Consider the following 14249-nt stretch of genomic DNA (forward strand, 5'->3'; position numbering starts at 1 on the left):
GGTGCTATAAAAAAAGGAATTAGGTTTTTATATCCACTTTGCTTTTAGCATGCCGTTGGTTTTCATCCTCTCGAGCTTAGCCAGGTTAGAGAAACGTTTCGTCTAGGATTGTTGTCTTTGTGGCCAGCCACACTAGTCGTTCTGGTTGTTGAGAACTATGCGGGATGTGACCCTGTGGAGGTAAGGGGGGGGGGGGGGCTCGTCCACCACGTTCTGGCTCACAGGTAGACCTCCCGGCGGGTTAGCGTTCCGCAGGACGTGGGCTTGTACTCCCCGGTGGGCGCTAGGGGGATCTCCTCGATGGGGTGTCCCACCGCGTCCTCCCCGGCCCCGGGCACCCCGTAGCTGGGCGAGCCGAAGGCCTCGTAGGAGGAAGAGGAGGAGGCCATCTTTGTGCTGAGCAGGTTGCGGTTGCGGTCGCCCAGCGCGCGAGCGGAGGAAGGGTCGACCCCGTTGGCCATGGTCGCCATGGCGAAGCTCTCCTGGTTGCCAGACTGCTCGCCGCTACTACTGCCGCCGCCGCCGACGCTGCCGCTGGCGCTCATGAAGGTGGAAAGCTTTGGTTGTTGGGGGGTGGTCTTAGGCCGCCGTTCGGGCGACGTGCGAACAGGCATCCAGCAGGAGTCGGAGTGGCCGTACTCGTCGCATTCCCGGGTGCACTTGCCCGTCATGGCTACGTCGGGCAAGGGCCGGGTGTCTGGAGGGACGAGAGAGACAGACAGAGAGAGAGAGAGAGAGAGAGAGAGAGAGAGAGAGAGAGAAAGAGAGAGAGAGATGGTGAGCAGAGCTGTTCAGCTTGTCCAAACTAGGACAATGACATGTAGAGTAAGCAGATGAAACATCCTGGCACTTGTCTGTTAGGTGTGGTTATGTGTGACATGAAATCGTTTTTTCATGAATTCCTAACATTGCATGCATCGCCATGTCGGCCTTTTCTTGTTAATGGGGTCATCATTGCATCTAGATGTTAATTAGAAGTCAAAGGAAATTTCATGGAAGGAGCATGGTCACTATGGTAACCAGGTCCACTAACATAACAACATTTAAAAAGTAATAATTCAATAAGCTTGATTAAACATATTTGCAGTCATGCAAAACACATACCACATGACACAAAAACTGCAACAACACCAAAACAAACGAACCAAATACAAAATAGAAGAAAACACCGCAGCTTCCATAGCGACACCTTAAACTAAAAGCAGTAGCGTGACTAATAGTTGAAGAAAATGCATGCTTCAAAATGTGAGAAGGAAGGGGGGGCGGGGGGGGGGGGTGTGTGTTGGGGGCAAATTGTGTTGGTGCTTCCCCTGCACTCGTCTAATGACGTGCAACTATACGTGAACCGCTCTGCATGCGACTGTGTAGGTGTTTGACATGTACTGTGCACTTCAACATCGGGAGGACCTGTGTGAGAGAACGCAATAATGAGCTCTACATAAGCCCATTTCTTATCTAGTGATGGAATCGCAGTCTTTTCTAAGTAGCTTAATAGCTTTGGGTGGGGTCAGTCACCTAATACCTTCTGAAAGTCCTCTAAGAAGGGTCTTAACCAATTATCCAGGCAGCAGATGACCTGCAATAAACTGCATTTACTGTATTTATCTTAAAAAAGGCGACTTGAATTGCCACACTGAGGAAACAGGTAGGAACACTTAAGAAAATGGCACTAGCATTAATCGAAATGATGTCTCGTACTGCAGGGGTGAAATCTGTGTGTTGCGTTCAACAACGCTCCCTTGGGATGTTATCACTGTTGTCCGGTCGCATACCGTACAGAAACAGACTCACAAAGAAGCGTTACAAAGCTACAATTTTGCCCCCAAAGCCAAGGAACAACAGTGAACCCCACTAACTTGGTTAGGCTGAAGGTTAATGCGTTCAAAGACAATGTTATAACTATGTTGTTTGAATATGCCATGTTGGATGCACTCATGACCTGATGCGAAGTAAGACGAATAAGCAAGCAGAAGCGGGTGAGTGCAAATCAAGAAAGCATGCTGTCCTTCTCTTTGGCAAAGACAGAATTAAGTTCAACCATGGCTTACTTTTAATGCTCTTTTTCTCCTGTAAAAAAAAGATAAGAATAGAATCACTGTTTGTGCTTTTGTGGACACTGGCACAATACTGTGTAAGAAAAAGAAGAAAAAATAGAAGCTTGCACTGCATTGAATAGTCTGTAAATCAAATGAAAGCACTTTCATCAATATCGATTATGGGGAGTGCAGGAACATGTCTTGTGTAAACTGAAGAATTGAGACAAAATATGCTCCCAGCCAAGACAGAAACAGACAATAGGAGGAAACGGTACAGTGTTGGATGATTTGGATGTCCACGCCAAAGTCACATGAATTATTCCATCTTACTTGATTTGCATTCTTCAAATGCCAATGAACAATTATATGAAATACAGTTAGAGTGCCATTCCTCTTTTTTTGTCAGTATATACAATATACTACATAATTTGTCATTCTAGTACTAACTAGCCTACTTATTCCCTATATAAAGTTGTATATTTAATTCTTGGAATTATCTGTCAGTATGCATGCAGTTCACATTAATACTCAGCATGTAAGTGTTCTCCAAAACGTTGACGATGCATCTTTAGTGCATGAAAGTGCCAAAAGGTCAAATACAATCAACTATCCCAAGCAAAAAGAAAGCCAGAGGTTGGTGTGATGTCTTGGCAAGCTGGAAAGAATGAAATGGTGAATTCAGCTAACAATGTATGAATGAAACAAGACGACACACAACAAACACAACATCTCTCTCTCTCTGTGTCTCTCTCCTCAAGCATGACATGTGATGGGTAGTAATCCAGGTTGCTTAGATACAGACATCACACATCAGTCTGCCTGCGAGACTAACACCTTTCCATCCAACAGCTCTTGTGATTAGCCATCAGGGCCGTTGCCTGATGACCGAGCCCTCAGCTTCTCACCCTGAGCCAATTCCCACAATGCATTCCACTGCCGGAGGCCAACAGCCTGTCCTGGCCTCTGCGCTTGGCCCTTGGGTGCTCTTCTGATTGTCCTCTCGCCCTGAACAGACCCCGGAACACTCCGAGAGAGAAAATACCCTAATCCTAATCCAGTTACTCTCCCAGGAATCCAGTTCAGCATTGGCCCTGAGTGAGAGGACAAGACCTGGGGTCTGACAAGGTCTCTCCCTGGAACTACTGCTCACTTGGGTGCTCAACCCTGCTACTCACAAGAAGGCAGAGACCATGGAAGCTATCTAGGAAAATACGACCATTGGGGAAAAATTGCTCACACCGTACAATTCTACCATTAGCATTTTGACCTTCAAAGGCTGTGGTCAAACGCCAAGGCTATTGGATAAAGACTGCAGACCGCAGAGCATATTTCTTTCATAAAGAGGCTTTGACGTGATATGTATTCGGCCATCTCGGTGCAGCTGCTTCAGAAAAGCACGCCCAATCATCTGCAGAGGCTTTCCGAACAGGAAGAGCATACACGCTGCGAAAATTACTAACGCCGGCAGATCAAAGCTACACAGCTTTTTTCTCCATGACCCCCCCCCCCCCCGCTCTCACTTTCTTCTCCTGAATGCTGAAGGCACAGAAGATGTCCTTGGGGAAGTCCAACAACATATCAACATTAAAACCATTTAATACCAACTGTCATTCCTTTCCAAGCAGACAAACAAGGCCACTAAACATAGCTTTATAACCAAGAGTTTTTAAAAACAGTCATGAGCCAGAGCTAATTTTTACTGTTCAGCTGAAGAAGACTTTATTAAGAAATCCTAAGGATGTACGCAACGCTATATTTAGTCTGGCCCTCGCAGTCAAACGGCTGACTAATTGGATTTCTCCATTTAAAGTAAAAAAAAAAAAAAAGAAATACCCTTTTTTTAATATAAAAGGAAAGTGTCTCTGTTGGGCTTCATTTTGTGATAATCACATTGTGTTAGGGTGACATTCTCTTTTTAGACTAAGGGTCGTGGAAGGGTAATTCTCTACTTGGACTAACTTAGCAAATGAGTCGAAGCCCTAAGCAGTTAAATTATAGCTAGTTGAATTATTTGCTATTATTACCGTTGTTGTGTTGGCTGCTCTGACTTAGCATTGCTAGGACACACAGTAATTCGCTCATCTTGAAAGCACAAAGGAAGAGATAAGGCATTTATGTATGCTGTGTATTCAATGAGAAACGACTGGTCCTTCATATTCACTAGCACCTCATGACTTCTACCCCAACACAAAACAAGTGGGTCATTTCACAGTGCTAAAGCCATTCCATTGCTGTGAAGCTCTGGGTCTCCAAACAAGGGGGTTTGGCGGGAGGCTCTCCAACAAGGTTTCCACCCCAGGGCAGAGGGCTACTTGGCAGGATAAAGAGCCGCCTCAGCCGGCGCGATCCGGAAACGGGCGCTAACGCAGTCACAGTGAGGCTTTCAGCCAAGCGGGTCCAGCCTCAGTTCCTTTCAATGGGCTCAAAAGAGCTCTGAAGAATATTTCCATTGTGTTTGTGTGCATGTGTGTGGTGGGACCCGCCGTCGAGTGGGGGTGTTGAGGGGAAACAGGAAGAGGAAGCCACTCAGAGCTTTCCATCACAGATAATTACACACGGACAACAGTCGGTGCTGTCAGCATGATTGGCGCTGAAAATGGCTGCCTCGGTAGGCTCTCCTGCCAAAGTAAATTCCTTTTTCTGTGCAAACTTTCATGGCAAATAAACACCAATTCTGATTCTGATTCTATGATGACCCACTCCTCTCTCCCTCTCTCATCGCCCGGGCGCTAAACGGCTACGCTTCTCGCCGTGTGCATGCGTTTCCATGTGCATGTGTATTTCTAACAGTGTGTTTGTGAAAGCTGGACAAAGAGCACCCGCATGTGTGTGACGTGTGTATGTGTCTCTGAATGTGTGTTTGAGTTTGAATGGCTGTGTGTGTGTGAGAGTGTGTGTGTCTCAAATCCGGACTGCTGAAAGTGGGCCAGTGGCTGCACTGACTTAGCTGGCTTTACTTTTGCAGGCTGCTTTACTGAATGCCCATATCTGCAGCTCAGGCTAATTCGGAATGCCTTTGCTGCAGAAGCACAATGGCTATTAGATATGGAGGTTTACTGAACCCTCTGTGATGTGTCAGAGTAGGAAGTTGTGAGATGTGTTCTTTGTGTGCGTGTGTGTACGTGCATTTGTGTGCGTCGCATCCGATGTGTTTATTTGTGGGTGGTCTTCAGCGCTGGTGTTGGTCCACTGAAATTTATATTGTATGTACAATACAATCCTTCACATACGATACAGTCATTCATAGCCATATAGTACAACATTCACAACAACAGTCTCATCTTCTAGTCTATTTCTGCCCGTATGTGTTCTGTCAACAGCGACTACACTGTGGCCTTTCCTCCAATCTTTTCCGCTCAGGAGAGTCCGCCCAAACAGAGTAAATGCAGGCGGAGAGAACGAAGAGAGAGGGAGACAGAGGGGCAAGAGATGGGCCCTCGTGCCCTGTCTGTTAACAGACACTACGGCTGGGAGGTCAAGCAGATAGGGGTCAGTGTGGTAGCGGGAGAGAGTGAGGAGAGAGGGAGAGAAGACAGGAGAGAGACATAGGGAGGGCGAGGTAGAAGGAGGACAGGAGAGAGAGATGAAGGGACTAAGCCCGGTTCAACATGGCAGTGGCACAGCCCGGCTTTGTAAGAACAACAAACTGTCAATGATACAGAGGCAGCCAGAGAAGAAAGACGACGAAGGCTGAGGAACACACACACGAGCAGACTCACATTCAGTCACGCACGCATTCGAGATCGAACAAAGTCAGGTTGATTCAGCCACAGTAGCATGTGAGCCCCAGGATCCATAGATGTAATTTACCATCAGGATAGGTTCCTCGTGCCACAAGGGAGGTCACCCGTCCCCTTCTTCCACAAAACTCAATCCACTCCCTTCATCACACTCCCTAGATTAACAAGTCTAAAAAACACATTCCCCAAAAATGTCATTAACACCCGCAAGTCTTTGGGTGTTTCACATGGTTCCAATTCAACCAGTAAATCAACCCTGGGAACAAGGAGAATTGTTTATCCCTTTCTCCCTCCATCCTTTCATTGTCACCTGCTGAAGATGGTCGGAGCAGAACGATAGAGCGGGGGGAGGTCCCTCGGCTTGGATGCGACCCGAGACCGAGGCATCAAGACCGAATGGTTGAGACAAGCGTTTTAAACGAGTCTGTGATCACTCCGCTGCCTCATCAAAGTGCCCTGTTTGGATGGATCTATTTCACACGGCGGAGCAATCAGGCTGAGTTGACAGCGTACAGTGCTGTGTGTCATAAGGATTACTTCACGCGCCGAGGGTGGAAAATGAAATATTTATCCTGCAAAACCAGCTGTCAAAAATACTCAAGCCTTTATGAGGAAATGAAGGGAAGAGAGAGAAAAAAAAAACTTAAAAGGGAAAGAAAGGGAATGAGAAGGATCTGGGAGAGAAAGAGAGAGACAAAAGGGCGAGGGAAAGAGAGAGAAGAAAAAAGAACGAGGACAATGAAGACCAAGAGAGCAAGGGACCGAGGAAAGCGAGGAGCGAGCTATCCTTCACTGTACAGTCACTCAGTCTCCTTCCCCTTCATTCTCCCCCCCCCTAATAGGTTCCATTTAATTATGTGAAACTCAGGCTGGTTTTGCAGACTAATTACGGGCGAGTGATCTCCCTCGCAGGCACTGTCTCCCTGCAAGGACCCTGAAGCATCACCGCATGCCTGAGAGGCACTCACCATCAAAGACTGCACCAGCCCCTTCAGCTGAATCCCACACATGGTGTGGCTACGACTGACACAGAGATGGAGGGGGAGAGAGACAGAGAGAGAGACAGAGAGACAGAGAGAGACAGAGAGAGAGAGAGAGAGAGAGAGAGAGAGAGAGAGAGAGAGAGACAGAGAGAGAGAGTGACAGAGAGACAGAGAGACAGAGAGACAGAGAGCGAGGGAAAGAAAAAAAAGAAACAAAGAAAGGAAAGAGAGACAGACAGAGATGGTGTGTCTGAATTATTAAAAACCAGGATGAGAGAGAGAGAGATGTAACAATATCCACCAGGATGGTTGTCTTTCTCAGCTGAGATGTTTGCCACATAAGTAAAAGGGGGGTGAAAAAAAAGAGAGCTATATCTGTGAAGGAAAATAAAAAGGAAGCCTGCCCTGGAGAGCTCTGACCTTTTCGAGATGAAAGTCGTGGTGTGCTACGCTTGCAACTGAATTAATTGTCAGTGTTTGCCCAAACCCCGCTTACCGGCGGCGTTTGTTTTTCGATCGACGTCTGTGAAATAAGGACAGCAGGTCCAATGAAATCACCTCGAAATCCATAACCCACACAGTAGCACTGTGCTAGCACTTCACCATGATTCTACAAGGCCAGCTGGATGAAATGAAAGATGATAGCTAGCTTCTTGAACCAGTTTGCTTTAGCCAGTATCCGACTGCTTAAGCTCCTTTGGCAGAATTGAAGGGGAAGCTATTCAAAATGGCTGGCCAGACTGTGTTAGGTTCTATCTGCTTTCCTGATCTGTTGAGCTGTTTACTTCCCTCGAAATGATGACTAAAGGACAATCCTGAACCCCCACTGTGATCAATGAAGTGAGAAGGGAGAGAGAGAGAGAGATTTGTCACAACGTCCTCTTTGGCTTACTATCACACCCATTGTTCTCTCAAAAATATAGAGACCAAACTATGCATTTCTGTCTGTTCTAATTGCCATTTTCAGTGGGTCTCGGAGCACATATTGAAGCCAAAGACAGAGCTACAGGTACGGAGGGTTTCTCTTTCATTTACAACGTGGCGATACAGTATCTGGAGTAATGAGTGTACGCACTGACTTCTCCTGAGGTGAGTAATTGGAGAGAGATTAACTAGCATAATTTCATTCTACTGACGATCTCACAGCCAATTACTAAATGCTACTTTCTCTCTCGCTTTCTTTCTCTCGCTCTCTCTCCCTGTCTCTTTTTCTTTCACACACACACACACACACACACACACTATCTCCCTAATCAGTTGGCAGGGTTAACAGGGTATCCCATAAATACAGCATTGACCCTTTTGGTCAAGCACACCCATTTGTCTTGCATTCGCAAGCCAAGCCAGCGCACACATACAATGTATGGCAAACACAAGTAACACACGTTCATTAGCAGAAATAAGTAGCGAACTAATCTAATACTCAAGTGTGTGTGTGTGTGTGTGTGTGTGTGTGGTGGGTGCGGGGCCAGGGCGGCAATCTATTGCTGCTCTCAGAGCAGTAGGACCATGAAGTCAGAGAGACAGGGAGACAGGGAGACAGGCAGGGAGACAGGGAGACAGGGAGACAGGGAGACAGGCAGGGAGACAGGGAGACAGGGAGACAGGGAGACAGGCAGGGAGACAGACAGGGAGCCAGGGAGCCAGGGAGGGAGACAGGGAGACAGGGAGACAGGGAGACAGGCAGGGAGACAGGGAGACAGGGAGACAGGCAGGGAGACAGGGAGACAGGGAGACAGGGAGACAGGCAGGGAGACAGGCAGGGAGACAGGGAGACAGGGAGGGAGGGAGGGAGGGAGGGAGGGAGGGAGGGAGGGAGGGAGGGAGGGAGGGAGGGAGGGAGGGAGGGAGGGAGGGAGGGAGGGAGGGAGGGAGGGAGGGAGGGAGGGAGGGAGGGAGGGAGGGAGGGAGGGAGGGAGGGAGGGAGGGAGGGAGGGAAACTGTGACTCATCCAGAGGGCTCAGTCGAATGGTTTATCCTCCATCACAGGAACACTGAACCACAGCTACTCTGGACACACAGTATACCTGGAGGTCTGTCTGGTGCCAGAGCAGTGGGTTGCTCTGCAGACTCTGTTCTGTTACCGCGCATTGTAAGCTCACACAGATTGTGGGTGACTTTAAGAAAATGCATTGTGGGGGACCTTTTCAAAGCCCTGCTTTTCTCCTACGTGGCACTGCCGTTCCCGCCGTCGAACGCTAGCCGTGAGGTTAAGACTCATCCTGGGATGGTGCGCATGCAATGCTGGCTGGAACTGATAAGACGACAACGCTTCCATTTGAGCTCATTTTCACTGAAACAAACACATAGGAAGCCTTCTGACTTTGAAAAAAAGAAGCAATCCTATGTCTAACAGTGCATGCAGTGTGTGTTTGTCATAGCACAATGCTAAACATTTACAAGAGAAGAGACAGGCACACAGTTGCATTAGATAAACAGACATGTACAGTACAAAGGGATGGGGATGAAGCGGGGGCGATGGATGCGTAGAAAATGGTAGGGCTTGAGCTTGTGCGATGCAGTCAGTCGGAGAGGGAAGAGTTAAATCGAGAAAAATTTGTGTTTTTCTGTTGTTTATTATTCCTCTATATGCTCGATCGCCTTCTCTCTCTCTCTCTCTCTCTCTCTCTCTCTCTCTCTCTCTCTCTCTCTCTCTCTCTCTCTCTCTCTCTCACTCTTACTCTTTCTATCTGGTTCTTTAGAAGAAAGTCTCATTGCCTCTCCTCCACAGTGTATGCTTATCGCACACTCCCAGGCGCGTTCGCACAATAGCCCATTTTACACCATTAAATGCTTATTTGTCAAAATACAATTTCAATTAAATCTCCCCCAAACCTGACTAGTTTGTGCCTTGGCCTCTCTTTACCAGCTCTAATAATAAAACGCACATCTAAATCACAGTGTTTGTATACAAATGGATGTATAGGATAGAGGAGGATAGGAACACATCTCATCATTGTTTGAACTATTTGCATGGGAGGCAGATTCAGGTAATTCGAAAAACACGTTTCCTGGGATTCTCACTGGTATGGGTTTATGCTGTACACTCAGGGAGCTAACCGCAAAGGTGACAAAAGATGGTTCAAGTGTAACAAATGTTCTCAGAGATGCTTTCAAAAAACAAGCGTTTAGTAGGTGATAGTACACCACTTGGCAAAGGCACCCCTAACAATGGCAACACAAACTGCAGAAGAATGTTATTGCTGCATTCTACTAAGTCCAGAAATCCTGAGTGACTTGCATGATGAAGCTAAACATGTTTCATGTATAGTTTTACTTACAGGGATTTGTTCAAATCTATGGATACATGTTATTTGATAGCAACACAGTGACAAAACAATCAGGAAAAAGTCTTGGCTACAATCCAGTTCTGCTGCACAAAGCCACCAACATACCTGACTAGATGACTAGATGACTTCTAAAAGGTGACTAGATGACTTCTAAAAGCTAGTTTCCAGGTGAACTTTACAGTGTGTGTGATAACCACCAGTTGATTTAACGATTGATCCACATCTCCCCATGCTAACATAAGCATATTATGTACACGTTATATAATAATATAAATATTATTATTGCGATTATGTAAAATACAATGTAATAATAATAAATGTTGGCACCGGGTCACACCATCCATCCACGTCTCCGTGCCACCCTACTACCTTCTACCAACCCCTTGCCACCCCAGGTGAAAATGTGTGGATCCACCAACCGAACTAGCTCCGAGCAGCGAGCTTACTGTGTCTTATTACTGTGTCTTATGAAGTACCAAGCAAGCCACCTGGTCTACAGTAGCCACGAATAAAGCAATGCGTTTATAGCCACTAGCTAGCCTGGCACTGGTTTCAGGAAAGACTCAGTGCACAGTGAATCATAACTTGATGCAAGGCCAGTCAAGACGTTGTGAAGGGGTAATTATGTTGACCCCCAGGGAAGAGGCTTTGAGGTGCTTTGAGGAAAGGCTCAGTAACCATGCAGGTGAGGATATCTGCACTCAGTGCTTTCAAGGTTTCTGAGGTGTTTTACAGAGGAGGCAATCTCCTATCTCCCCTGACCGACCCAATTAGATTCCTTTGAGGGCATTGTGAGGTTGTGATTTGCCGAAATTGAGTATATAGGCCCTTCTTTTTGACTCAACTGATTATGGAACAGACACTTTTCCTACCTAACACACACTAGGTATGTTACTAATAATTATGAAAATGTATTCTGGACCAACAGTAAACCTTGAGATTATTATATAAAATATGGACAAATCGTTAATTAACTTCCTGTAATTCATTCACTCTCTGTGTTGATTCCCACAAAGGGTCATATTAGTGTGCTTGAATCCAAACATACTTACAGTTACAAAGGCATCTGACCTCATATCTAGGTCTGAAATAGTAACAGCACAGTTTATTTTGATTTAACTTGCGAAACACTTTTGACTGATTAAAATATGTGATGAATCAAAATGCAATGTTCCCATGATGCCTGTAGATGGAATCCAACAGAATCAAGGCTATAGAAGTACTATAGGAAACGAATTGGTTGAGAAAGCCTCTTCATCACTACCTGTACTCTTCCCATCATATTGATAACCGCAACCATTGCTATCATAATCCTTAGCATCACTATCATCATTATCACCGTACTGTCAATCCAAGTCTGCAGTAAGTCTGAAGCCATTGATAGTCTGTGGTTTCATTATTTGGACATGGTAGTAGTCCTAACCATATCAATGCTCAGAATATCACTCTAGAATAGAGTAGATTAGCCAGACACTGACAGATCGTGACAGTTAGACCCCACTGCCCCCCACCCCCAGACATTCACAGCAGTGATAGACGTACTGTAGCTGAGCCTGATGCTGCACACTAGTCTTCACCCTCAAGGGAGCTGCTTGTCTTTTTTTAACTCCCTCTTTGCCAAGCCAGGGCCTTGGAGGAAGCCCAGAGTGCTGTGGGTGTGACAGCTTGGTTCACCTCAAGTCTAACTCCTGGGTTCTGTGTTGTGACAAGGCTCATCGGGCCTGCCACCCACGATCAATACTCTCCTTATTCCACAAGAGTAGCCGGAGATAGATGCAGCCACAACAAACCATGCCCGAGGTGTGTGTGTGTGTGTGGGGGTGTGTGTGTGTGTGTGTGTTTGATTATGTCTTCTCTCATCGTTTTGCATGTTGGAATGAGAGAGAGGGGATGAAAGAGACGCACGTTTCCTGATAGTCATCCTCACTTCAACTCTGCATACCAAAATTTGTCAGTGACAATGGCCTACTGCTCCACAACCAAATAGGATTTCCTCACATACACACCCGCTCCTTCCAGGCACTGCATACAATATTCACCACTTATCCTCCATTTGAAGCCAGGTTCAGCTAGCTGAGGAGTAGAGGAGGACGCGCCGGTCTGCGTCTCACTTCCCAAATCTCTCTCAACCAACCCACCCTCAACCCCTCCTCAAACATTGTGGACCGAGACCCTTTTTCTCGAAACAGGCCAGTTTAGAAATAGACACATATGCGGGCGCCCCACCAGCTAAGGCACGGTGCATTATTTAAAGCACCGGGGGCTCAATTTGTCATTCCCGCAGACTCATCAGAGGAGAACATTCTTTATTAAATGCACTCTGACTAGGGGGTTTAGGCTGCCTGTCTGTCGGATCAAAGGAGCAGCGTCTTCAGTCTACAGGCTTCCTCTCTGATTCCAACCGACAAAATGAGTCAATTAAATCCAACGGCTCCCCCACCAAAATAAGAGTTTGAAAAAGAGCCCCCTAATGGAGGTCTTAGCTGCCAGGGTGTCGAGAGGATACTGGGAGGAAGCAACACCCGGGGATTTGAAGGCGAGGTGTGGTGAATTGAAATGCAGGGGGGATGTTTGCCGCTGGGCCATGTCCAGTAATTATGCTCAGTATCCTCAGTATCTGCTGTACTTAGATCCCTTCCACAGATTTGGAAATGACTGGATTGTCCACTTATTGTGATGACATCCGTGTTTATATTTATCCTAGATTGCTACAGATTAGGGATTATCAAAAACCTCACTCGGTGACACTGTTTTGTCTGGTATTGATAAGGTTGGTCGTTTTTGTATCGTTCTTGGCAAATCGTCATCGACGTGTTGCAGATGTCAATCAGATTATTATTAGTGCACTCGGCATCACTCATCTAATATGTGTCTGGCTGACACAACGCAAATACACAATTTTACTTCTCTCTCCTGCTTTGATGTTCTCAGGAAACGTACATCATTAGTCAATATACTTGACAGACGTGTTTTTCCCCATCTCTGTCTTTCACACCTACCTTACTTCTAAGCTCTCAACTGATTGATTTGAGTTATTTTCTCTCTCTCTCTCTCTCTCTCTCTCTCTCTCTCTCTCTCTCTCTCTCTCTCTCTCTCTCTCTCTCTGTCTCTCTCTCTCTCTCTCTCTCTCTGTCTCTCTCTCTCTCTCTCTCTCTCTCAGACTCCCCCCCTCACAGCACCTCCTCGACGCAAACACTGGTGGGTTTCGGAAAATATTGCTTTTTCGCCGATTGATCCAGACGGACTGATGGGTCTTTCACAGGCGTCGGAATTCAAACTGTTTTTGTCCCACGGACGTCTTTAAATATCAATCACCGAGGAGCGGGGAGCGGCCATGACTGCAGATCAGGCTCCTGGCGTCAAAGGCCAAACTCATTTTCAGAAAGAGCGAGGACAGAGGAGGGGGGGGGGGGGAGAAACTGACATATGCCATACACAACGATGACAAAGTGTTCTGTATTCTGTTGTGGCGGTCGCGTGGTGTCAGGCGTCTGCCTTCCCCTGACTGACTCGACAGGAGGCAGGGAGAGAGGGAGGGAGAAGGCCTCGAGCATAGTCATTCGTGCCCCCGGGTGTAAGTAATGGTGCGGAAAGGGGTGGGGGGTGGGGGGGTACTGGCTGTAAGGCTGTGTGTATGACTGGCTGTAAGGCTGTCTGTATGACTGGCTGTAAGGCTGTGTGTATGACTGGCTATAAGGCTGTGTGTATGACTGACTGTAAGGCTGTCTGTATGACTGTCTGTAAGGCTGTGTGTATGACTGGCTGTAAGGCTGTCTGTATGACTGGCTATAAGGCTGTCTGTATGACTGTCTGTAAGGCTGTGTGTATGACTGACTGTAAGGCTGTGTGTATGACTAGCTGTAAGGCTGTCTGTATGTGGGAAGAGGGGCAACCTGAAGGCTCTGGCCCTCCACCTGGTTTCAATATTCAGCACCTCGAAGATTTTTTTTTCTTCCCCGCGTCGAATTTCCGTGCATCCGGCTGTCCAGACAGCTCGTCAGCTGGTGCGCGACATATGATGATGAATATGTCAAGAACGTCTCTCTCTCTCTTGCGGTCTATGTGTTGCTCTCTCACACACAGACATCACACCAGATGCCCTACATGTAATATCTGGCAGACTCACAAGGAGTGGAGGGCCTGTCTTGGGGATTAGGGTCTAGGGGGGGGGGACGACAAACAGTGGTTATTGTAGCCAGG

The 14249-nt window shown here is 46.9% G+C and overlaps 1 protein-coding gene across 1 annotated transcript in view; it reads right to left on the minus strand.

The window, feature by feature from the left end:
* Positions 1–565: 565 nt before the first annotated feature.
* The window catches only part of pcdh7b (protocadherin 7b), a 104682-nt gene continuing 90998 nt past the window's right edge, over positions 566–14249 (minus strand). Inside the window, exons 4-5 of the mRNA XM_084692123.1 lie at positions 2049–2067; positions 566–697 (exon numbers count right to left, since the gene is read on the minus strand). Coding sequence (XP_084548249.1) covers positions 2051–2067 — 17 coding nt within the window. The 3' untranslated portion in view covers positions 566–697; positions 2049–2050. The remainder of the gene's footprint in view (positions 698–2048; positions 2068–14249) is intronic.

This window comes from Hypomesus nipponensis, chromosome 25 (assembly GCF_054491055.1).
Source record: "Hypomesus nipponensis isolate SF chromosome 25, ASM5449105v1, whole genome shotgun sequence".
In the NCBI taxonomy this organism is placed as follows: domain Eukaryota; kingdom Metazoa; phylum Chordata; class Actinopteri; order Osmeriformes; family Osmeridae; genus Hypomesus; species Hypomesus nipponensis.